The 26,197-nt window shown below is 47.8% G+C and overlaps 1 protein-coding gene across 3 annotated transcripts; it reads left to right on the forward strand.

The window, feature by feature from the left end:
* Window positions 1-2,365: 2,365 nt before the first annotated feature.
* Window positions 2,366-21,838, forward strand: Catsper3 (cation channel sperm associated 3). 3 transcript variants are annotated; one of them, XM_038335187.1, is made up of 8 exons: window positions 2,366-2,463; window positions 5,536-5,689; window positions 12,802-13,041; window positions 18,061-18,243; window positions 19,167-19,307; window positions 19,642-19,761; window positions 20,504-20,658; window positions 21,709-21,838. In XM_038335187.1, exons 1-8 carry the CDS (start codon window positions 2,366-2,368, stop codon window positions 21,809-21,811), a joined length of 1,194 nt encoding a protein of 397 aa, XP_038191115.1. In that variant the 3' UTR covers window positions 21,812-21,838. The 3 variants fall into 3 exon arrangements, with proteins under 3 accessions (XP_038191115.1, XP_038191116.1, XP_038191117.1); XM_038335188.1 differs by having other exon boundaries at window positions 12,841-13,041; XM_038335189.1 differs by having other exon boundaries at window positions 12,955-13,041.
* The last annotated feature ends 4,359 nt before the right edge of the window (window positions 21,839-26,197 follow it).

The following is a 26,197-nucleotide window of genomic DNA, read 5'->3' on the forward strand; positions in this document are numbered from 1 at the left end:
GTTTCTGGGTTTGTGGTGTGTGGTGCAGGGAGGTGGTAAGTCCTCTGCTGGTACTTCCCTTGGACCCCGCCCTCCGGCTTGGCCTGTCTGGTGTACGGTAGGACATTACTTCACTTGCAGCTACCAAGTACTTTTTAAAGCTTTGCTTGTGTGTGTGTCTGTGTGTGTGTCTCTGTATGTGTGTGTGTCTGTGTGTGTGTGTGTGTGTGTGTGTATGCAGATAACTGGATGGAACGAGGTGTGACGGCACACACCTGTAATCCCAGCACACCACACTTAGGAGGAGGGGCTGTAGTCCTAGGTCATTCTCTGCTACCTATGACATTTGGGACCAGCCCGGGCTCTGTCAGACTGTGTCAGAAAATCAGTTTTAAAAAATTGTGTATCTTTATGAAACACGGTGTGATGTACTAGTGCATGTGTATATTCTGCATTGACCAGCTCGGGGTACTTCCCTCTGTCTCCAACACTTACCATTTGGGATCAGATTTGAAATCCTCTCCTAATTTTATTATGTGACATAATATTGTTGAGTATAATCACCAGGACTTGCTTCTTCTCTTGGGCAGGTATAGATGCTATTATTTTTCAATTCAGTGTTTTAGTTGCTTATTTATTTTCCTACCAGCAATGGACCTGGACATATGTTTTAGAATACTAAGGACTAGCGGGGGTAGAGGCCCAACACACAAGGATATGGGTTCCACCTCTAACACTCAAATAACAGAGAAGAAAGAATATTAGGGACAGGAGAGATAGTGGGGTGGCTACTCCATTTCCTTAAAGCTCAAGAACTTGTGTTTTCAGGAAGTTGACTAATTCAGTGATTAAACATATAACATTACCCAGCAATCCAGATCTCCATGTCTTGCCTTGTGAGAATCAGGCCAAAATGGGGGGGGGGGTGGATAGTAATTTTGAAGGTTAAACAGAACTAAATCTCTATAGCTCTTGTACTTAAAAACATCTCTAGGTCTTGAGCTCATTCCTCACACTCAGAAGTTTCCACGTTGTTCATGACTATCCTCTGAGGCAAGCAACCAGTATTGTTGGGAGTTCAGCCATGCTGGCTTGTAGGATCATCCCAGCTGTGCTTTCTGACTATTGACATCCCCCATGGAAGGAAGGATGGGAAGGCTTGCAGGACCCTGAGTATCCAGCCATTCTAGGGTTGCATGCAATTCTGCGCTGATTGCTTGTGGCCTGAGGGCAAGGCTAGAGTCTATAGGCTGGTGAGGGTTAGGGGGGTACCTCCATTTATGCATCTATGGGAAAGCAATGATTCCTGTGTGGCCTTTGGGAGGGAACTCCTACCTCCTGTATGTAACCCCTTATCTGTGCTCTGTAAGTAAGCCCAATAAACTCACTGATTCCCTGGGTGTGAACTTTGATGCAGTCTTCTCTGAATTTGTCCTTGGGACTTTAGACATTGTTTACATTTTCCTCAGGAAAGGAGTCTTGGTAGCTACTGTGGGACAGTGGTTTTGTAACCTGTAAAGGTTTGTCAGTTGACTGGTTTAATAAAATGCTGATTGGCCAGTAGCCAGGCAGGAAGTATAGGTGGGGTGACCAGGATAGAAGAATTCTGGGAAGAGGAAAGTTTCAGTCTGCAGTTGTTACCTAGACACAGAGGAAGCAAGATGAGAATGCCTTGCCAATAAAAGGTACGTGACTAACACAGACAAGAATTATGGATTAATGTAGGATGTAAGAGTTAATAAGAAGCCTGAGCTAATAGGCCAACCAGTTTATGATTAATGTAGACCTCTATGTGTTTCTTTTGGGACTAAACAGCTACAGAACCTGGCAGGACAGAAACCTCTGTCAACATGTAACCACATCCAAAACCTCCAAATAACAAGACCTGGAGATGCTTTCTCTGCTTTTCCTGGGATTTTATGTCTACTGCATCACCCATTACAATCTTCCTTTCCTTCTAGGTGTCCCTGGTGTTGACTCTGGGTGTGTTCTGTCCCTTAGAAACTCAGAAAACTTAAATTTTCCTCCTTCATGAGCCTCAACTTGTCTTACCATCTTATAAAAGACCTTTGTCTGCAGAGTGGGCATGCCATGAGGGGACGTCTTCATGTCTCCAATGTTGTCCTGTTTTACCTTCTGTTGCTAGGCGCTCATCCTTTTTGGGGCATCCCCACCTCAAGAAGAGGTCCTTGCAAGTGGCTGAGCCCACAGGCCTCCTTCTCAGGCTAGTAACTGCCGGAATGCCGAAGAATGACCTCATAGAGCAGAGAACCCTTTCCAGGGTCCCTCTTGCTGCTTCTTAGAATCCAGGTGCCGAGGAAATCCTTAGGCAGAGGATTTTTGGTTATATGATAAAAGCAAGGGATAAAAATAGAAAATTTGGGGAATGTCCCAGTACTTTCACCAGAACCCGATAAGAATTGTGTCTAGCTCACTGTTTGGCACTGCATCAGAGGCATTGTATGCAAGATTCAAGAAGTTTAAGTAAGTATCCTTTACCTCCATGGTTAGAAGATGTGGGAAGGGCAGTGTGGGACAGGCACATGAACTCTCCTAGCCTCTTCTATAGGAACTTGTCTGCATCCCAAGTGGAGAAAAGCTTGTCTCAGACATGCTGTGTTCTCTGGAGGGTGAGGCTGGTACATTTGCTATTCACCTGGAATCTGAATCAGACTCTGCTGTTTATTAAAGTATTAGATAATTTGAAGGCTTTCTCCCCTTTCTTTTTCTACAAGATCTATTTCAAATCAAATTACATATTTTGTTATAGATTATAAGGTATATAGTCTGTAGCAGGCTTTCTTGGTTATGAATTATTATTAGTTATGAATGCTCAGCCATAACTTAGTCTTGTCCCACCCGCTGTTATAATTTAATTTAACCCATTTCTCTTCATCTACATTTTGCGTTGTGGCTTTTTACCTTTCTTTCATTCTGTATGTCCCAGGTCTCTCTTTCTCCCTTGTTCTCTCCTTCCTTCTCCTCTGGAGCCTAGATTCCTCCTCCTTGTTCTTTCTGCCTGCCTGCCCTGCCTATCTCTCTACTGCCTACCCGTTGGCTGTTCAGCTTTATATTAGACCAATCAGATGCCTTAGGCAGGCAAAGCAACACATCTTTACATCGTTAAACAAATACAGCATAAACAAATGCAACACACCTTTACATTGTTGAAGTAATATTCCACAACATTTCCCCCTTTTGTCTAAATAAAAAGGAGGTTTTAAATATAAAACTGTATACAATGAGAACAATTATCAAATGAGAATTACATTTACAATATCTAGTCCATTTGTATTTGGCAAATTCAGAGAAAATACTCCATTATTTATCCTATCTTGATGAGTCCAAAGTTTTGTACCTAATTTACCTTTCATCATAACTAAGGAGTACTGTAATGATCGAGTCTTCAACTCCATCAAAGACCCCAGAAGGAGATAATATTACCTGAGTAAACAGGAAGTACAGTGCAGGCCACTTCTAAAACTGTAGAAATGGCAAAGACATCTGACTGCAGAGCCTCTTAAAGGAGCCATATCCATTTTTGTTTTGTTTTTCCAGCTTTCTCAGGCCCTGTGTGGAAAATTGGGCCCCACAATGGAATGCCAAATGTAGCAGTCTTTTAGGCCACCAACCAGCTCCCAAATCATGGCATGGAGACTTGTTATTAGTTACAAATGCTTGGCCTTAGCTTATGCTTGTCCCAGTAACTCTTATACCTTTAATTAACTTGTTTCTCTTCATCTACCTTTTCACCTCAGGGCTGTTTACCTTTCTTTCCCTATGTATGTCTTACTTGTGTCTGGCTAGCTGGGGGCTGCCTGCCTGGCTAGCCCGGGGCATCTCCCTCTTTTTCTCCCTCCTCTCCCCTCTCTCTTTCTCCTACTTGTTCTTTCTGCCCAACAGCCCTGTCCCTCCCTCTACTGCCTAGCTATTGGCCGTTCAGCTTTTTATGAGACCAATCAGGTGCCTTAGGCATGCAAGGGTGAAACAGCAACACATTTTTACATAATTAAACAAGTACAGCATGAACAAATGCAACACATCTTTACATCATTAAAGTAATATTCTGCAGTAATTGTCTGTGTTCTTTTTGTTGTTTTTTTCTATGTGTTTTACGTGAGTGCCAGTGTGTGTGTCTGTGTACCACCTCCATCACCTGCATGTGTGGTGCCCACAGAGGCCAGGGGGGCTTCAGCTCCTTGGTGTTCTGTGTCTTAAGGTGAAGGCCTCACCATGTTGTAGGCCCAAGCTATCTTCCTGCCTCTCTCTCTCTCTTTCTCTCTCTCTCTCTCTCTCTCTCTCTCGTGTGTGTGTATGTATAAGAATGTAATCATTTGCTACAGATAGTAAAACACACTACTCTTTAAGAAAACCTTTAAAGCACAGATAAATGTGACTGAACAGGAAAAAGAATGCCTGTGGCCTCTCCGCTGTTTCCATAGGTACTGCTGGGATGTGGCTGCCATCGCTCTTGGTGCCTCCCCCTTACTTGTACATGGATGAAATCTTTTTGGGATGAGTATGTTTTCATCTTGTTTTTGTGCTCTGTTCTCCACCAGATCATCAGTCATTTTTCTAAGCCATGAGAAAATGTGTAGATATACTTTAGGTATGATATCCCATAGTTTACTTATCCAGTCTTTTAAACTTTAAAAACTATATATATATATATATATATATATATATATATATATATATATATATATATATATATAGGCATGCCTGTGCCCTGACACGTTAGAGGACAACTTTTGGGATCTACCATGTGGGCCCCGGGAGTTGTTGGTCATGGCAGCAAGTGCATTTATCCCCTGAACCATCTCGCCAGCCTGTAACCGGTCCTTTCTGTTAGGTTTTAAAATCATTTCCATGTACTCATCACTATAAATACCCTGGGAGAAACGCGTTGAACTAAGTCATCACGTACATTTCAGGTTGTGTCCTTTTGGGCTAGAGTTTGGGGGAGAGGGCAGGAACAGTTCTGGGTTTTGTTAGTTTTTTCATCTAATTAAGCTGATCAGTGTAGGTGTCCCTGTCCCTTAAGCGTGTCCCATCACACTCCACCCTCGCCGGCGTTCGCTGTCACATGGAAATTTGGACTGAGTTTCTGGGAAAAAGCATGAAGGCGCTACTTTGTGTCCCCGATTCCATTTGTACTGTCCTGATTGGATATGTGTCTCCTTTCTGTTAGAATGTTTGACTTTTCCTCATAGATTGTGTGTGCACGGGTGTGCGCGTGGGTGTGTGTGCTTACCCATTATCAGTTTTTCCTGTGAGATATGCTCCTGCTTCCCTGACAGTGGTCACCTGGGGACGGTTTGTTAGTAAGTGGAGATAGTGTTTCCTGGGTCTGAGAAGTGATGACCACTCGGGTGGAGGGTGGGGACAGGCTGTTCTGACCACTGCCCGTGTTGCAGGGGTTACTCATTTAGCTGTTCACAGGCCTCTGTACGTTTCTTTTCACGGTGTGGGGAAAACAACCCCTAAGAGGGGTGCAGTTGAGCGGGGAATCAAGCTGTCTGGGGTAACCACACCTCTCGCTCGCCCCTCTGACAGGAGGAAGGATGTGGAATGTCAGAAGTTCTTCCGGAAGGTCCTGAAGAGCTCTTTCTTCCAGGTGCTCATGATCAGCGCTATCACCACCAATGCCGCCTTCATGGTCTTGGGAACCAATTACAACATACATTACAGGATGTTCCAAATCTTCGAGGTGAGCACGTCAATGCTTTGAGTCTACATTGTCTGTTTTATTTCTGAAAATGTTAAAATATTTCGTGGGCATTTTGCTGCTAGAACTTTTCTATAGAAACAGTTTAAAAGACCTTTGACCTCTGCAGTAGCATCAGACAGTGGCAGACACAGCAGTGGCGATGTGACTGGACAACCTCCCTGAATTCTCCCTTATTTATAAACAGAGGAACTAGATTTCATCTCCAGGACTCATAAACATCTTTCTCAACCACATTAGTGCCAGTCCCTATGAGGAGGAAGCAGAGGGGCACTAGGGGGCAACAGTGCTGGGCTGAGGTGAGGGTAGCCATCCAAAGCAAGAATTGCACTGCCCACACCAGTAGTGAGCACAGAAAGTTCTCAGTCATCTCTGAAGGGGCTAGAACAACCCAGAACCGAGGAGTTTGCAGAACTGACCAGGAAGGGCTCCCTCCAAAGGACTGTGCACTTAGGAGAATGGGTGTCAGATCTAGCAGGCTGGAGACAGATTTAAAAAAAAATAGGGTTAGATAAAACAGAAGGAAATAGAATTCAAACAGACCCTAAAATGAAGTGGTGTACTTGAGGACAAAAACTGAATGGAGTTAGAAGCATAGTTCTTTAAGGTTAGGAAATAAATTCAGGAGGAAAAGCACAATAGGAAAGGACGAAGGTAAAATATCACAGCTTATCATAAGAAAACAGAACAAGGAATCAGATCATAGAGGCGTGAAACCCCACTGTAAAGATAAGTCTACAAAATCAGATAAACAGGAAGGCATCCAGCCCCAGAGCAAAGGAATGTTCAGGAAGACTCTGCAGGTATAGGAAGGAACAGAAACAAATTTCAAAACTTAGGAGACGCCGGGCGGTGGTGGCGCACGCCTTTAATCCCAGCACTCAGGAGGCAGAGGCAGGCGGATCTCTGTGAGTTCGAGACCAGCCTGGTCTACAAGAGCTAGCTCCAGGACAGGCTCTAAAGCTGCAGAGAAACCCTGTCTCGAAAAACAGAAACAAAAACAAACAAACAAACAAAAAACTTAGGAGACAACTAGAAATCAAACAAAACCATTTAGAAAACAAAGTAGAGCAAACAGCTAAATACAGATGGTAGCCCGAGTTGAGGAATTAAAACTCTCATTATGAATGGAATTGATAAGGAATACGGAAAGTGCTGAACACTGGTGTTGAGAGGCAGTGCCTGCGTAAGGACGGTGGGAACTCTTGGGTTTCAAATGTCCAAGGATCCGAATGCTAAAATCTAAACCCAAGAAAAATCACCTCAAATTCTGCATGTTGAAAGGGTGCACATTGCACACTCAGGAATATGAACTCAACCCAGCAAATGCTAGGGTGCTGGAGAGAAACGATTGATCTTCAAAGTGTGGGGAGTCCAGCGAATGAAAAGGCCAATCGCCATCACATTTCTCCATGGCTGTGCTCTCTGCCCACGGAGAGTGGGGTGACACACGCAACTTCCTCAGGAAAGAAAATGCGAACCAGGAATGTCAGGTCTCAGGCTTTATAAAAAGGCACCAGACTCACTGATGTTCAGAAACATGGTGTGTGCTTCCCTGCTCGTCCTTAAGAAAAAGTCACAGCCAGCTGGAATGGCTGAAGAAGGATCACTTCGTTGCTTTGGTGATGAACATGGCAGGTATAGTTGTTTGTAGAGGTAATGCTGACTGTTATGTCACAGGAGAAACATAGCCTGTAACGAATATGTTCTTTGATTCTAAGGTGATAGCAGGACTGAAAGATGAGAGCCACTACAAAAAGTTTCAAAACTTTTTTTTTGGTTTTTTTTTTTAGACAGGGTTTCTCTGTGTAGCTGTGGCTGTCCTGGAACTCACTCTGTAGACCAGGCTGGCCTCTAACTCACAGAGATTCTCCTGCCTCTGCCTTCTGAGTGCTGGGATTAAAGGCTTGTGCCACCCCTGTGTTGTGTTGTATTAAAATAAAAATTGTGTTTTTTATTTTAAAAATGTCTTTATTTTATTTTTTGATAATTTCATACATACATACAATAAAATGTGATCATATCTATCTTCCTTTCCCTCTCCAATTTTCTCCCTATCCTTCCCATGATGCCTCTACCAAAATTTCATATCTTTCAATTTTTTTGATGATCCACTAGGTCCAGTTAGTGTGTAATTACCCAATAAGTGCCTGCAGCACGGGCCAGCCCTCAGAGAGCTGGCCAGCAGGGAGAGCATTTTCTGGTTGGTTTGAGACGACTTCTTTATGACCTGTTCCTTATCTGTGGTCCCCTCTCTTCTGAAAGTGTGTGCTGTCTTTAGCAACAGGGTTTTACCACGCGGACCCGTGTTTAACCATCACTTTAGTCGTGATGCACACGGCAGTGTTATTCTGAGACACTGTGGAATCGTGATACAGCACATGGGCTATTGTGGACTTTTTCCTTCTGGTTTTTTTTTCAGGGTGAAGGGTGTGCTCACACATAGTAGACAAGCACTCCACTACCAGCTTACATCTTCCACCCAGGAAAGCTTACATTTTGTTTTCTTCCATCTTCCACGTTGTCCATTTGTGGTATTTATCTGTCTATTTATAGCAAGCTTTTGTGTGTAGCCCAGGCAGACCCGAACTTGGGTTCCTTTTGCTTCAGCATCCTGAATGCTGGGGCCACCCCATGCTACCGAAAATGAGGATGCTCGTGGAGAAGGGAGATAGAGATGTGTAGACACTGTTCAATTCAAAGTCCGTGGTTCTGTGCTTGCTTTGGGAATGTCAGCATTAACAGCAGGGCGTTTTATCTTCTCCACCAATGGCTAGAACACAGACCGACTCAATGGTTACACATTCTTGGTATCTATGATGAGATGTTGGAACCAGAGCTTAGAGAAACAGCTTATCCTGGATCTTGTCATCTTCCTTGTAAGAAAGCTGTCAGAGTTTATTTGCAAAAGGATGCAGAAGATAATTTGGGGATACTTCTGCTGGCCGCAGATGAGACGATGTGAGGCATAAGGATAATAAGTACTACGGTTAGAAAATCCTCAAAAATTGAAGTGAGGCCAAGGAGGCAAGGGACTAAGTCATCCTCCTGAAAAGGAAATTATGAAGAGTCAAGCTTTACTGGTATTTCTGACATGAACCCTAACCTTAAGAGGTCATCTACTGTGAGGCCACTCCTACTGCAGTTCCTGATTGTTCGTTTGGAGACAAGACTATGCTCTGCAGCCCAGGTTGGCTCCAAACTCATGACCCTTCTGCCGCAGCCTCCCAAGTTTGGGATTTCAGGTGTGCCACCACACATGCTATTTCTATAAAGTGTTCCAGCCAATAAATTAGAAATGATAGCATGTCACCCGCTTCAGCTCTGGAGAAACAATGGGTCTGGCCATTGAGTATCAACAAGAAACCAGCAGAACCATGTGCCTGCTACGAAAGGGAGCACCTGCAGCCTTGCTTAGGGCAAACCTGAATGTATTCAAGGAACCAGCTGTCCACTGCCAAGAAAACAGGGAGGAGAGGAAGGGCATGCTACAAAATGCAGACTGGAATGTTCTTCAGTCATGCTATGTGAATTAATAAATTGTTTCTCTCTCCTCTCTCTCTCTCTCTCTCTCTCTCTCTCTCTCTCTCTCTCTCTCTCTCTCTCTCTCTCTCTCTGTGTGTGTGTGTGTGGGTGTGTGTGTGTGTGTGTGTGTGTGTGTGTGTGTGTGTGTGTGTGCTGATACCTATAGAGTCCAAAGGATGGTGTTAGATCCTCTGCCTCTGGAGTGATAGGCAGTCTTGAGCCACCTGGTGTGGATGCTGGGGAATTAACTTGGGTCCTCTGCAAGTGTTCTAATCACTGATCCATCTCACAGCACTTGGAGTCCTTACCAGATAATATGCAAGGAATTAAAAAAATGGGGGTTAAGGAATTTTACGGTAAATACTAAATTATTCTGGGAATATAGATATAGGTTTCTATTATTAAGAGCCAAATTTTAATAAATAATAGGATGCCAGGCCATGGTGACACCTGCCTTTAACCCCAGCACTGGGGAGCAAAGGCAGGTGGACCTCTGTGAGTTTGTAGCCTGGTCTACAAAGTGAGTTACAGGACAGCAAGAACTAAACAGGGAAACCCTGTCTCAAAACAAACAAACAAACAAACAAACAAACAACAACAAAACCCAGGAAAGTTGAAATAATTGCCTGTATTTTATCTGATCACAATGGAAAATAAAACTACAAAGCCAGAGCAAGAGAAACCCATGGAGTCAATGAGTCCACTATTGAACAACGAATGGGCCCTTGAAGAAATCAGGAGATAAGAACATTCCTAGAGCAAATGAAAAGGAAAACACAGCACCGCAGACCTAGGGAATACGTGAAGAAGTCCTAAGAGGGAGGTCATAGCTGTAAGTGTCTGCCCATCAAAACTGTGTTGTTGGCCATCTTAGCTGGAGCGGTAAGATGAGAGAAGCAGATCCAGCAGGGAAGGAAGAGTCGGGGTCTCTGATTGCAAATGATGATACCGCACATGAGAGATCCCCAAACCACCAGAAACCCGGAGAGCATCTGAAACACTCTCAGCAAAATGGCAGCCTAAAAAACTAATGTATGAAAATCAGAAGCTTTCCTGTCAACCAAGAACAAAGACGCTGAGGAAGAAATCAGGGGAACAACCCCATTCACAGTTACATCAAAACCAAACCAAGCTGTGCCACTACCACCCAAACAGTGTAGGATGGTGGATGAAGTCTTCTGCCCAATGACCCAAGTGCAGTTTTCCATGGCAGAAGAGAGAACATGTCTTTGGACAACCACATGCTCACTGTGCCCCCCCCAAATCAGATACAGGTGTGTACATATGTAATTCCAATATTCCTACTCCAAGATGGGAGGTGGAGACGGGAGACTTTGGCTGGAGCTCCCGGGCTAGCCTGGGGTTCCCAGTGCTGCTGAAACGGGGGACTTTGCTTCAACAAGGTAGAATGAAAGAACCAGATTCCTGAGAGTTGTCTTCTGACCTCCACGAGTAGGCCATGGCAAGCATGTGCTAGCACAAACACCTACACACACACACACACACACAGAGTCCGGAATACACCATACAGACACTCCCTAATAACAATAAGCTAATGAGGGGCTGGCACTGTACCTCAGGAGCAGAGGTCACCCCTAGAGTGCACAAGCCCTGGGTTCGATCCCCAACATCTAGAAAGGAAAGGAAGGAGAGGAGGGAGAGAGGAGGGGGCAGGAGACAGAGAAGAAAGTAATGAGCCGCAGCGTTGGAGGAAGAGCAACAGGATAAAACGAAACCAAGCAGGAGAAGGAAACAGTAAAACTAAAAGCAGAAATTGATGAAATAGAAAACAGATTCAAACGTAGGCACCAGGAAAGCGGCCGCAAAGCCCAGAGCGGGACTCTTGAAGTAGTTAAAGTGACTCCATGCGACCGTAAAAAAAAGAAGGGAATGCACAGACGTGGTAGATACTTTAAAAAATCTGATGACAGCAGGATGGCTCGGTGGGTACAGGCGCCCGCCGCCAAGCCTGACACCTGAGTTTGATCCCCAGAACCCACATGGTGAGAAGAGAGCACTGACTTTTGCAAGTTGCCCTCTGACCGCCACACATAACACCGTGGCACCTGTCAGTGTCGTTGTGCGCACATCTGCACAGACTAAACAGATAAAATGGAAGAAAAGAAATTGTAAAGCTTTAAAAAGAAAATCTGATAATTTAATGCTAGTGCAGTTGAAAGCCCTGCTGGAACGATGTTCTAGAAAAGAATTTGCAAAACTGACTCTCTGTAAGAAAGTAAAAACCTTCAAACTTTGAACCTCCATCACATAAACCTTACCAACTAGAAAGTGTTACACTGAAATTCTATGCCCCACCCCTGAAAACCAGGCTAATCTGGACTGAAGATTTTGCACACACTCGGGAGGGTTGTCCAATTCTAGACATTTAAAAATCCCTCCGCTTCCTACATACGTGGGCATCCCAGGCCCACCCACAGAACCCTCACCTCACAGATCTAGTTCAGCTTTCAAGCCCAATGGTAGACAAGGGCAGTGTGAAGGAGGGACATTGCACGCAGGGTCATTAACTCCATTATAAACCCTCAGAGTGCCAGGAAACAACACAAACACCTGAAAAAGAGAACAACCATCTCTAAGCTGTATTTTTCCAAAAATGCTCTCCTTACCAAGCTCATTCGGAGACCTGCATTGCCCAGTCACTGTGCCTGAGACTTGGGTTTCTTGGATGTGTCTCCTCGTCCATCCCTGTGTTAATGGCAAGCCCACTCTCTATGCAGAATTCTTCTCACACTTCTTGCCTGGGTGACTGTCACCTCCCTGCCCCCCAAAGTTGCTCTTGCTAGCTCCCCTGAAGTTTCTTCCACTGTCAGGGCTGCCATCCTATCTCCCCGAGCCCCAAGTTCCCCAACACTGGGAATCTGTCTTAAGCATTCATTTTCCACTACTTAAAATGGGGCTTACTTGGCACATGGTTGCTCAGTCTTTTCAGTTGTAAGTGAATGAATATTAGATGATTGTCAAGATGACGAATGGATTTTTGATGGAGAGAAAGAGCCTAGATGTTTCTAAAAGGACCCCCAGGCAATCATAGAGCCATTGGAGTTGCAGGCAAGGGAGAGACATTCGGAGGAGATTGGTTCACAGTACAAATGTGGGAAAAAGCAGAAGGAATGTCCTTTAAAAATGGGATTTTAGTTGACTGATTTTTGAGTATGTATGATTAAGGTAATGGATTAAATATAACTATATATTTGTATACTTAAAAGTGTATATATTCAGGATGGCCAGAAAACCCTTGTGACTTTCTCTTGGGGGAAGAGTCATGTCAGGAGGTCTGCTAAGTTGAATATTGACCAGGAACTCTATATATAGTCATTTGCGGCCAGCTGCTCAGCTACGAGGTACCTTGCATCTAGGGGAGCCCTAGCCATCCTAGGCTTAGCGCCATAGGCAAGGAAGAGCAAATGGGGAAGGGATTCAGGCTCAGTAAGAGAGCTGGGGGCTCTGTCTGGGGTTTTCCACACCTGGTGGGGTGATCTCAGCAGGGAGAGGGCCAGGATTATGGGGCTCTGCATTGTTTTGATCTCTGACCCCTGTGACCCCTACAGATCTCAGAGATTCTCTTTGTCTCCATCTACACCTGTGAGTTCCTCATGAAGGTCTATGTGGACCCCATTAAATACTGGAGCGATGGCTATAACCTACTGGATGTGGTCATTATCTTTATCATCTTGATACCCTATACCCTCCGAAAGATCAAGGGACCACTTTACAAAAACCTCAACATTGCTGACGGGATACAGTCTCTGCGAATCCTGAAGCTTATCTCCTACAGCAGAGGCATCAGGGTACGTGCTTCTCGTGCGTGCACGCGTGCATGCCTGTGTGGGTGTGGGGGGAGGGGGTGTTGGTGTGAGGTAATGCCTAGATGGGCGTGGTAGCACACGCCTTTAATCCCAGCACTCAGGAGGCAGAGGCAGTCCGATCTCTGTGAATTCGAGGTCAGCCTGGTCTACAAAATGAGTTCCAAGACAGCCAGGGCTACACAGAGAAACCCTGTTTCAAAAAATCAAGAAAACAAAAGATCGCTCAGAGAAGAGGCAGAGAGAAAGAGAGAGAGAACAGCAAATACTGAACTGAGCAATGGCCAGGCCAGGAAAATCCACACTGAGGAGGCAGCCTGGAGAAATCAAGTAGTAGCAAGGAAAGTGAGGCAAATGCCCTTCAGATGGGCAACAAGAGGTTGTTAGCATCCTCAGAGAGGCTAGTCACTCAAGAAGAATGTAATGGAGATTGACTTTTGTTTCCTGGCTGCCCAGACCTGAATAATCACACAGAAACTATATTAATTACAACACTGTTCAGCCAACGGCTCAGATGTATTCCTAGCTAGGTCTTACATCTTAAATTAATCCATTCCTATTATTTTGTATTTTACCATGAGGCTCGTGGTTTGTTGCTTCACATCTTGCTTCTTGGGCAGCTATGTGGCGTCTTCCTGACTCCACCATCTTTCTCCCTGCATTCAGTTTAGTTTTCCCGCCTAGCTATATTCTGCCCTGCCATAGACCAAAGCAGCTTCTTTATTAACCAATGGTAATAAAACATATTCATAGCATACAGAGAGGAATCCCACATCAGGGGAAGAAAACAGTCCATGGTGAGAGACAAGGAAGTATGAACAGGAAGTATAGACACTGGCCTGCAACTGGGGAGGAGTGAGGCCTGGGCACACACAGGCACGTGATTACATGGGTGTAAGGAATGAGTAGCTGTGGGTGTGTGTCATGGAGAGAGCTCACATTTAGGGCCCAGACACACCTTACTGGACAAAGACTACAGACCCAGGCAAGCCTCTTCCTGGAGAACAGGTCCCTGGGCAAACGTGGGCTCAGGATGCATGCCTGTAAGATGGGTTGGGGCTGAGAGATGAGCCTCGAGGCCTGTTCTGAAGAATGTTCCAAGACTTTAGCAACTCAGGAAGATGGTGGGAATGGAACTTCCAGAGTGCCCCTGTCAAAAAAAGGAGGCCTTCCCCATCAAAAAAAGAAAAACAAACAAAACCAACAAAACCCGGCAGCCCGTGGTCAAAGCGGCCCAAACACTGGTGGGTTCTGGCACACAGCTCATAGCTGTGTGCGCCATATGAAAGACAGCCAGTATGGATGGCTAGGAAGAGTGGCTCAGATTGACCTGTATAGCCAGACACAGCTTTCGGAGCTCAGCTCTGACATTTTATTAAAAAGTTTATTTTCTTTGCCTGTGCGTTAGTATGTGTGCTGTTTGTGTCTGGTGCCTGGGGAGATCAGAAGAGGGCCTTAGATCCCCCAGAACTGGAGTTACAGAAGGTTGTGAGACACCATGTGGGTGCTGGGACCTGGACCTGGGTCTCCTGTAGGAGCATCCTGTGCTCAACCACTGCACCATTTCTCTAGACCTGAGCCTTGGCGCTTAACTCGAGGAACCTTGTGCTTCAACTTACTCATCTGTGGCGAAGCTAATCAAGCTTTCTACTGCTTTCAGGAGGAGCACGATGACATTAGTAAAGATTCGCCCACCATACGGGTACGGTCAGACAGATTAGCAGGATGTAACGCTTAAGGAATTATTTCTTTTGTTATTTTTTGTTTTGTTTTGAAACAGGGTTTCTCTGTGGAGCCTTGGCTATCCTGGAACTCACTCTGTAGACCAGCTGGCCTGGGAACTCAAGAGATCTGCCTGCCTCTGCCTCCTGAGTGCTGGGACTCAAGGCATGAGCCACCTAGATTGTCAACTGAAGTTTAAAGGAGCCCCTAATAAATGAGATATCTCAGCACTTGAAGCTAGTACTTGGTTCCTGACCCCACTCATTAAAATGTCAGTGCCTCCCACCTGATGGCTGTCTGCCTGTTTCACAAAGCCTCCCTTTTGCTTTTCACACGGAGTTCTGCCAGATGAGCGCCCAGCTATCCAGGGCCCCCACTGCCTCTGCTTACTGCATTTCAGCCTGGAGCTGACACCTTCCTGTTCCTGCTTTCTGGAGCCTCATCATTCCCCCATATCCAAGAGGCTGTGGAGGATGCTTCCTCAGTGCCCTGGGCCCAGCCACCTCTTGTGCTTAGAGGCACCCAGAGTGTCCTGGGGCTAAGAGAACAGCAATGGTTGGTTCAGAGCCTCAGGAGCTAAACCAGTACTAAGAACTGATTCTCCTAGCAACCGGGAATTCAAAAGCAGATGCTGCTTCCAGGCTAGAGCACAGAACCTGGAGACCAGGGTTTCTGGAGACAGAGTCTCCACCCTCCAGATGAGTTTCTGTATCAATCTGAAGCGCGCACTGCTGGAGCCCGGTGGGCTTGTGCTTGAAGAATGTGGCCTTAAGCAGATGGTGGGGTCCCTGCAGAGAGCATGGCTTCCTTCCCTCTGACTGTCACTTTCAAGGTTCCTCTGTTGTGATCTCAGGTGCCACCCGTCCATGGTCTGGCCCAGAGGTGGGAACCTGGAACATCCAGTTCCTGAGCCCTATGCAGGTTCTACCACAGAGCACACTGGCTTCCTGCCTCTGTATCTTATGCGGGTGCCGTGGCCACAGTGCCCAGGGTTTCCTACTTTCCTCGGCCTTGTGTGTTAGCTAGCTTTCTGTAACTGTCACCAGAATGACTCAAGAGAACAGCTTAAAGGTAGGAATTGTTTATTATGTTCCACATTCGTGCAAGGCTGCAGGACGGAGCTGACTCGGGCAGTGAGGGAGTGAAGGAAGCACAGACGACACAGGCACACAGACGGGTAAGCAGGAGTCAGTGTACTGTGAGCCTGGATGGAGAAAACTCAGCTGCCCACCTGAAGCTCAGCGTGTCGATGGTATAGAGACAGCAGGGCAGCAGGGTGATTGCACACAGATAAACAAGGAAGCAGGTCACACAGCTGATCAGGGGCACAGGCCTCGCTAACCCCATAGGAGCAGTCTCCATAGGCAAGCAGTTTTGAGTCTATAAACATCCCAGGAATGGGCAGAACGCTACAGCAGACATTTTCTGCATGCACTGTCAAGAGCCACACTTGGATCAAAGGGAGGCTTTGCCTTGCCTCTGAGCTTCATGCCGAGGGGGAGGCTTTGCCATTCTTGCTCTAGTCTGAGGCTCTGTGATTCTTGACTTGGCTGTGCCCAGTCAACAGCACCTATTTCCCCACCTCTTCACTCAGGGTTTCCTCTGCCCTCTATAGTTTAATTCATGATTTTATTGTGCCTTTGCTCTGTTGGCGAGAATGTGGCAGAGGTACTGACCTCAGTTGTCCAGTGTGTGGCAGAGGCACTGACCTCATGACAGACGGGAAGCAGAGAGCAGAGTACAGGAAGGGGCCAGGGCAGCATCCTCAAGGGTTGAGTTACTGCCCTCAACTATGCTCCCATTTCCATTTCCCCCCCATACTATCATGCTGTGACTCTATCAGGTCATAATCCATTGATGATGCCAGTGACCTCAGGATCCAGCTGCCGCTTCCAAAAAGCCAATCAGCTGATTATCGAGCCCAGGTACATGAGCCTGTGGGAGGCAAATTATAATAGCTTGAGAAAGTTCCGTCTCCGCCTAGCAGGGAGACAGGCCATTGTCAAGACTCAGTTATTTCCAGATGAATCTGCAAACACTGCTCTTATTCCCCAGGGGAATTTAGGGCAGCGTGTTTCTCTGAGATGACCTTTCCACCTCCCAGAATTCCCATTGTCCTTTCTCTTCTGTGTTCAGCTCCTTGTTGCCTTCCTAGTGTTAAACCAGTTTTAAGAGTCACTGTGCTCAGGGCCACTGGTGGTTGGAGGTGTGGCATGGGGGAAGGGTTTAGGGCTCACTCCTCACTCTGCCGTTGTATTTGACCAGGACAAACTGGTCCTCTAAGTCTCTGACCCGTCATTTTGATACCAGCCACCTATTTGAAATTATGTTCTGTTGCTGGGAAGAGACACCATGACCAAGGCAACTCTTATAAAAGAAAGCATTTACTTGGGGGCTCACTTACAATGTCAGAGGATTAGTCTGTCATCATTATGGGAGGAGCATGGTGGCAGGCTGCTACATCCTGACCTTCAGGCAGAAAGAGAGACTGGGCCTGGCATGGGCTTTTGAAACCTCAAAGCCCACCCCCAGTAACACACATCCACCAACAAGACCACACCTCCTAATCCTTCTAATCCTTTCAAATAGTGCCACTCCCTGGTGACTGAACATTCAAATATATGAGGCTATGGGGCCGTCCTTATCCAAACCACTATAGTTTGTGAAAACAAGCATTCTTAGTAGGTCAACAGTTATAAAGCACCCACTCAGTGCAAGTCTCAGGGCATGGTAAGCGCACAATAAATGTATGGAGCACTTCAGGGACAGACAAAGGAAGGGAGGACAGGAAGTTACCCATTTTACAGGATGAAGATGAAGGTCATAAGATGCCTGTAAGGTGAGGTCCAGAAAGAACGGGGAGACATTTTTCTCTTACCCCTCTCTATCCTCAGGTATATGACAGTGTCCCTATTCCTCCTGGGCTAGGGGGAAAGGACATTTGGGGCTGGCCTCAGAAGAGAAGCACAAATACAGTTCCAGAGATGACCACAGATTCAGGCTGGATTCAAGTAGAGAGGTCACTGGGGCTGATAGAGAGGTGACCCAGTCCTGAGACTGTGTACATGTGACATGTGACATGGGGTAGATGCCATGCTCTGAGACTGGTGCAACCCTCTGTCTGGGCACAATTCTGATCATTCATTCAACTGATACTGAACATCTACCACGTGCCATGCGTGGCTCCAGGCCCTGAGGACCGCTGTGGACTGGGGAGGCTGGACCTCTGTGTTCTGGCTTCGCCAGGAGCTGCTGTCTAGTTGCAATATCCCTGCCTTGTAGACACTCATCACTGCTGTGGGGCAGACGGTCTACACGGTGGCCTCTGTGCTGACTCTCCTCTTCGTCCTCATGTACATCTTCGCTATCCTGGGATTCTGCCTGTTTGGCGTTGTGGAGAGGGGCGACCTGAATAACTGGGGGAACCTGGCTTCAGCTTTCTTCACGCTCTTCAGTCTGGCTACGGTACTGTGTTTGGGGACTGTGGCAAGGGCGGAGCCTGGAGAGGGACTGTCTAGGAAGTGTGAGTGTGTAGACATTTGGGCCTCTTGTGGGGCCTCCCCCACTTTCAGGTGCTTATTAGTGGGCACAGGAAGCTGGGGTTCCCTGCTGGGGCTAGTCATAGGCCAGTGGGTTCCATTTCTGTCTCTAAATCTGTGATTTTATAAATCACTCTGTGTGTTGCACAGGGTAATAAAACTTGCTAGAATTCTCAAATGATACTTAATTTGGATTAACCTTGTAATAAATGAAGCCCACAACATACAATTATTTTTTTAAAAAAACAAGCTGTCACAAATTCACCCAGAATAAGCAAAGCCCAAGTCTCAAAGTCTAGACTTTTGAATTATATAAAGAGTGGCATTTTTTTTAAAAAATTGTTTTACTTTTATTTTTTCCAAAGATGGGCCTGGACACAGGCTATATAGGAGAAAATGGGAGATCTTGAGACAAGAGACTCTCTTAAGCACATTGGCTTCCAACTAGTGGCACCCTGCTTTTCTTTTTTCTTCTTTTTCTTTCTTTTCTTTTCTTTTTTTCTTTTCTTTTCTTTTCTTTTCTTTTCTTTTCTTTTCTTTTCCTTTTTGTTCTTTTTTTGAGACAAGGTTTCTCTGTAGCTTTGGAGCCTGTCCTGGAACTAGCTCTTGTAGACCAGGCTGGCCTTGAACTTAGAGAGATCCACCTGCCTCTGCTTCCCAAGTGCTGGGATTAAAGGCTTGCGCCACCACCGCCCGGCTGGTACCCTGCATTTCTTTGTATAGCTGACAGCCAGTGGATGGGAAGGGGCCAAGGACTGATGTGGAGATGGAGTTGGCAGCCGCCTCAGTGGGTCTGGTGCCCCTCCAGCTGGGACTCGATGCTCAGTATACCCTGCCTTGCCTGACCAGGTTGATGGCTGGACAAACCTGCAGGAGCAGCTGGACAAGAGGAAGTTTACTGTGAGCCGGGCATTCACCATCCTCTTTATCTTGCTTGCTTCCTTCATCTTCCTCAACATGTTTGTAGGTGTGATGATCATGCACACGGAGGTGAGTCTGTGTGTGTAGTGTGTGCGTGAGTGTGCATGCATGTGCATTGCTCAGGTTAGATATAGCAAGTAGAGGTATGGTATGGGCCAGGTGTCTTGGATACGCTGAACTTGTGTCTTTCTTAAGAAGTGATGTGGGGGTAGCCAGGTGACCCCTCTCATGTGTGCCTCTTCTCCCTGAGTTCACCACCTCACGATGGGGCCAGGTGGAGTGGGGTAGGCCTTTCTGCTGAGGCCTGAGCTTCGGGGCAAGCTAGGCAGAGAAAGGCTGGGAACGGAAAGCTGCAGAAGACACACCGTGGTCTTGACTTGTAAAGACTGTTCTGCCTTGCTAGGACTCCATTAAAAAGTTCCAGCGGGAGCTGATGGTGGAGAGGCACGTGACACTTATGGAGGAAAAGCAAGTGATCCTGAGGCGCCAGCAGGAGGAGGTCAACAGGCTGATGACCACCCAGGTAGGTGGCTACATCGGAGAGATGACAGTCAGACAGAGGAATGGCTAGGAGGAAGAGCTTTGCACTCAAGGAGAGGTCAGGTGGTCTCAGGCACGTGTAGTTTTAGGTAAGGCAGGCCTCTTCCCCTGCAGCCCCGAGAGCCCTGCCTTTCTTTCTCTGTGTGTGTATTTCCCGGAACAATGTGGATCCTCGGTGGATGACTCTCCACTGTGGGGTCCTTCGTGCTGGAGCTTCTCACCAGGGTTCCTCTGGTATCAGGCCACTGGGTGGGTGAGCATGGGACGCTTGGCCAGGTGTCACTCAATCTCATATCTCTCCCTCCTCCCATGTTCCTTGAATCAGAACAAGAGAAAGCACAACGGGCTGAAAGTCAGCCAAGCATGGCACCACCTTGTAGGCTGCACTCTTCTCTTCTGTCTGATGCTCTTGGTCTAACTTGGGGGCCCTACTGGGTCCTTCGACTGTCAGAGTGTCTCTTTTCTGAGGTAGACCTGCCAGTCTATCAGTGCCCAAGGTTTGTTCAGGGTTGGAGGAGGCCACACAGAATCACCCTTAGACATTCTCTTTTTCTTTAGACCTTTGGCCTCACACCAGGGAAGGTGGTTCATGAGACTGCTTCATTCTTACAAGCTCTGGGCTCAGTGGTCAGGACGAACTTGGGACTCTTGGGGTCCACAAGGGTCATCAGGTCTCTGTAGCTTGGCTGCTCTTGTCCTTGGTCTCTCATTGCTTTCCTCTCTAGAAAACCGGTGGCAAGAACTTCACGGAGCTGGTGGAGGAATTCAAGAAGACCCTAAGGCACACGGATCCCATGGTCCTGGATGATTTTGGCACTAGCCTCCCCTTCGTCAATGTCTACTTGTCCACTCTGGACAACCAGGACAATACTCTCAACAAGTGAGTGACTGGTCCTCATGGCTTCTTCAGTGCCAGGGCATATTGTAGACACCAGGAGATGGAAGGGTTGGTAACCAAGGTGTGTGGTGGGTGAGTACACAGAGGCCCTCCCTGAGAGTGCAGGATCCCAAGTATGCCTGGGTGCTTGGGCTGCTGTGTGCATGGGTCTATGTTGGAAGGGGCTCTGCTCTGCTGGCCTTCCCAACTCTCTCTCTCCCTCTCCCCATCCCTCCCTCCCTCCCTCCCTCCTCTTCCTCCTCCTTCTCTCTTCCTCCCCCTCCCTCCCTCCCTCCCTCCTTCCCTCCTCTCCCTCCTCCTCCTTTTTCCTCTCTCTCTCTCTCTCTCTCTCTCTCTCGTTTGTAACCGCATGTTTGCTTCCCTCATCCCTTCAGGCCCCTGCTCACTAACACTTTCCAGGGAGCAGTTAATGTGCGTGTGTGTGGGGGGGTGCTAAGTCAAGTGCAGAGGGTCCTAGCTTGGCTCTGCTGCCATCTTCCCTTGTAGCTTTGAACAAGTGCCACACAAGGGACCACTGGGCCAGCTACATGAGACCCGACTCAGGTCTTATCCTCAGTGCAAGCTAACTGGGGTTTTGGCTGGCAGCTGAGGAGCTGTGGACACTAGGGAGCTACTGTGGCCTTCTGAGCAAGAGCAGGCATCAGAAGCCTGACCTCTCTATGAAATCCCTCTGGAAACTTCAGAGACTAGGGAAACTGACTGGAAAGGAGAGAAGCAGGGAATGCCCTTTTTTGGTCCAAGCACAGGCCAGGCACAGTTTAGGCACCAGCACACCATCCCTGCTTGCAGAGTGCAGAGCTTTGTTGTGGACCTGCTACCTGAGACAGATGAGTTAGCTTATGTCGGGGACCCCCGGCAGAGGGGCAGAAGCAGGGTTCCAACATATCTGGAGTCTTCTTTCTCTCCTGATCCTGCACAGACCCCGTGGGTTCGGTGACTTCACGGGTGCCAGTATGTGGTATGTGGAGACGGCATGGCATGGAGCCTACTTTGTCCTCAGGTCCCCATCCCCCCCCCCCCTCTGTTCTCCAGGCTTCAGGAGCTGTACTATGAGATCGTGAACGTGCTGTGTCTGATGCTTGAAGAAGACTTGCCCCAGGCGAAGTTGTCCCACAGCTCGGAATTACTGATTTAGAGGTAGTGAGGCCACACATTAAACAGCAGCCTTGAGAGGCGGCTTCCACACTTGTTAAAGTTTTGGTGTTGGTGAGACCTGCCTTTGGGGGGATAGGCCTGGGTGAGCGCTCATGGAAGTCGATCTCCCAGGGCCTCGGTTGCAGGAACAGGTGGGTTCAAGATCCACCCTGGCTAATAACTACACCCTGCGGCCTCTCTAGACCCAACAGCAAGGGTCCGCTGAGCTCCCAGGGAAGCTGCCCGAAGACCACAGGCCTACAAGAGCCTCCGTGGCTCTGTGACTGCTCATGACCCCTGCAGGCTGACCTGTGCAGCTGCCCCCCATCCGATAGACCTGCTACTGCACAGACTCTGCTTTGGAAGTCCGTGTTGATTTCCTCAAGGTTCATGCCAGGGCCTGTGGTGTGACCAGAAAGGTTAACATCCTGGAGTTCTGCCCAGGGGAGCCGCCTACTGGCCATGTTAGGACATCTCCTGGAGTCTGGAGCCGCAGCTGGCCCTTCAGACTTCTCTCCTGTCATTGGTTAAAGACTGTTTAGATGGTGGTATTGTCTGTATCACTACAGGCCAAATGTCTCTTGGAAGTGCGAAAGCGGTAGCACCACTGTGCAGGGTCACAAGAGAGAGCCATCCGAAGATCCCCAGGGGCAGGCCAGGGCAGGCCAGGGCAGCAGGACCTCTTTCTCTAGACAGGCCAGCTCAATCCTGGTAGTGCCACTTTCTCCTCAGTGATATGCTCTGTGCCTGACACCTGTCACCTGCACTGTGTCATCTTAAGTAGAGAGGGACGTAGGTCCTGAGAAAAGTTGTGGAGGGAGACTGGTACCCACCGCTGGGTACCGCTGGCCCCAGCTGTGAGCAGGACAGCAAGACGCAGAGGTGGTAGACCTAGACATGGTTCTCAGCCTGCGAGGGACCCTTTCCCAGCGGTTGCCTAAGATCACCCTACGTAGCAGATATTTGTACTATGATTCATAACAGTAGCGAAATTACAGGCATGAAGTGGCAGCAGAGATGATTTTATGGTGGGGGTCATCACAGCCTGAAGGACTCTATTAAAGGGTCGCAGCATTAGAAAGGCTGTAGACCAGAGGTTCCACGGTCGGCCAAGGGGCTCTGGCTTGAGTTGTGGTGGCCTGAGGCCAGGGGACAAGGGCAGGAGAGGGAACTTTTCCTCATGGCTTCATTTGTACACAGAGCAGTGCTCAGTGAGCTGTGCCGTGTACGGGGTCCTTGGTGACGGAAGCTGAGTACACTCCTGGCAGTCAAATCTAGCCAGTTACGTGTTCAAATGTACAGAAGACCTTCTCCTCCTCCACCTCCTCCTCATTTTCTTTTTCTTTTCAAGACAGGGTTTCTCTGTTCCAATTTATCCTGGAACTTGCTCTGTAGAACAGGCTGGCCTTGAACTCACAGAGATCCACCTGCCTCTGCCTCCCAAGTGTTGGGATTAAAGGCCTGCACCACTACCACCCGGCCTTTTTTAAGAGGCTCAGGTTATTTGCCCACGCCAACACTCATCTTCCAAGGACATGGTAGGGATGATGAGAGCCACGGGAAGGAGAAATTGCTAGTGAGGGTGTGACAGCTTGCCTTGCTGTGGAGGGCCCGTGGGGGTAGGGGGTGCCATCAACCTGTCTTCTGGGTGGAAGGACTTTGTGCTGATGCTTAGGCATGGGCCTGAGGTCAGTTGAGTGTCTATGTTCCTGCGGTAGCCAGAGAAGCTTGGGGTTTTAGTGCCAGTGAGGAGATTTAATGACCATGCCAAGAGCAGCCCACTAAGCAGGGTAAGCAGGTCCGAGGTAGTGGTTCCAGTTCTGGTCTAGGGCAAAGCAGGCAACTGTTATTTGCTGGCCCTATACGTCCCCTTAGCACGAGGAACATGTAACTCACCCACCTGCTTCCATTAGGAACCTTGGGGATTTCCCAGGCATTTTGAAGTGAAGAAAGAGATGGGAAAGACTGCCCAGGAAGGCCTCTGGTTTGGAGTTAGGAGACTGTGGCTGGAATCTGCCCCTTTGATGCCACAGGTCTGTCTTCTCAATGTGGGACGAAACTGACTGGTTAGAAGGACCAAACTGAACCAGGCAGTGGTGGCGCACGCCTTTAATCCCAGCACTTGGGAAGCAGAGGCAGGCGGATCTCTGTGAGTTCGAGGCCAGCCTGGTCTATAAGATTTAGTTTCAGGATAGGTACCAAAGCTACAGAGAAACCCTGTCTCGGGGGGGGGGGGACAGGAAAAAAGAAAAAAGGAGCAAACTGAACACACGTAAGAGAGTAAGGAATGTTGCCAAGCCAGGATTTGGTGCTTCCTAGTGCTCAGGCCCCTCTGCCCTGGGCTTGGTGGATGGTGGAAGCTGAGCAGTGCTCCGGGGCCGGAGTCTATGCAGAGCCCTGTGTGAATGCTTCTCCAGAAAGAACTAGTTCTGAATGTGAAAACAGGAGGTCAGATCTGGAGAGCCAGGTCCCAGGTCCCAGGTCCCAGGTTCCAAAGGACGCCCAGGTGCACAGGCCACCAGATGTGGGGTGCACTCACAAGTCACCTTTAGGTACAAGAAGGCTTTGGAGAGCAGAGAACTGGGAGAGGTGACGTGGTCAGGGCTGGCCCAGCCCCGCTGGCGGAATAAACCGATGGCTATTTGGCGTAGAGGCCCGGAGCAGCGTTTCTGTTTGGCTCTCATAGTCTACAGAGCAAACACTGGCAGCTTGCAAGTCCCACTTGGGTTCTCACCAACTCAAACAGGCTTGGCCAAGACTTGGATTGATTTGCTTGGGACAGCAGAAGTTCTGCTTGCCCAGGCCTGGCTGTGGAAAACAGGACTTTCTTCCCTGTATAACTCATAGCAGGGCTGTCCTGAGATTTCTGTTTGTGCTAGGTTCTCCCCCTGGCTTTTGCAGGAGAGATGTGGAATCTGAATGGGAGGTGGTTTCTCTGTTTCTGTTTTTGTTTGTTTGTTTTGTTTTGTTTTTGTTGCTCTCCTCTACCACTGCTGAGTCCTCCAGCAATCTAGTGATGTGGAGACCATCTCTATTCCATCAGCCTTTTGAAACTTGGTAGCTAGACACTGGGAGCAAGCAGTACACCTTGGTGTATTTGAATGAACAACACAGGATGTCTCTCAACTAAACTAGTCTTCGACAGGCAGGGTTCTCTCTCTCAGTGGCATCAGATCATCGCCTGTTTCTCACTCTGTCCTGGGCCCCACGTGGGCTTGCTCCATTGTTCTGCAAGCATTTGAAAAGGTGACTGAATTCCTCTGCAGTCCCCACAGAAAGGAGACTTGGGCAGAAAGGAGGGAATCCAGTGTGACTGACAAGTCTTCTTTAGACCACTCCTCCCTGGAGAGAACATCGTTGTGCCTGGTCAGCCAGGCTACCCTCTGCTGAGTGCTGTCTTACATTTCTCCAGAGCAGTGCTTCTCAGTGCTTCCTAATGCAACAACCCTTTAATACAGTTTCTCATGCCGTGGTGACCCCAACCATAAAGTTATTTTGTTGCTACTTCCTAACTGTAATTTGCTGTTATGAATTGTAATGCAAATATCTGATATGAGAACCACTGCATTAGAGGCTTTGTGTGTGGAGCCCTGGAAAGACTGTGCTGTGCAGGGCCAGGGCTGGGAGGAGAACATTCTTAGCTCTTGGTTCCCCTCCAGGGTGGAGGAAGACCAGGGTAGCAGAGGGTACTCAATGCACAGATGTAGGCTTGGTGCATCTGCTTGAGAGCAGCTGGGGGAAGGGTAGACGGTCTCTGACAGTCTGATATCCTTCTGGGCTGAGAGTTGGATCCCTGCCATTCCCTGGGAAAGGCAAGCAATCTTTGGGATTTTTTTTTTTTTTTTTGAGACAGGGTTTCTCTGTGTAGCCCTGGCTGTTGTGGAACTCACTCTGTAGACCAGGCTGGCCTTGAACTCATAGAGATTCACCTGCCACTGCCTTCGGAGGGCTGGGATTAAAAGTGTGCGCCACCACTGCCCAGCCTTTAGTTGCTATACTGGACCTTTTAAGTGGGGCCCAGTACTCTAATAGATTAGACCTATATTTATTTAGGTTACATTAAAGATCCTCTGGGGCGTAGGTGTCTAGCTCAGTGGTGGAGAGTTGCCTAGTGTGAGTGAGGTCCTGGTTTCCAAGACAGAGATGGATAGAGAAACAGAGATAGAGATAGATAAGACAAGATTTTCTTTAAATTGGGAACTGTTAAGAATTCAAGTGTAGTGCACTCCTTTAATCCCAGTACTCTGGAGGCAGAGGCAAGCAGGTCTCTGAGTTTGAGGTTAGCCTGGTCTACAGAGCTAGACAGCCAGGGCTACACAAAGAAACCCTGTCTTGAAAAACCAAAACTAAACCAAGCTAACCAACCAACAAACAACAATAACTACAA

The sequence above is a fragment of the Arvicola amphibius genome, chromosome 6 (genome assembly GCF_903992535.2).
Source record: "Arvicola amphibius chromosome 6, mArvAmp1.2, whole genome shotgun sequence".
In the NCBI taxonomy this organism is placed as follows: domain Eukaryota; kingdom Metazoa; phylum Chordata; class Mammalia; order Rodentia; family Cricetidae; genus Arvicola; species Arvicola amphibius.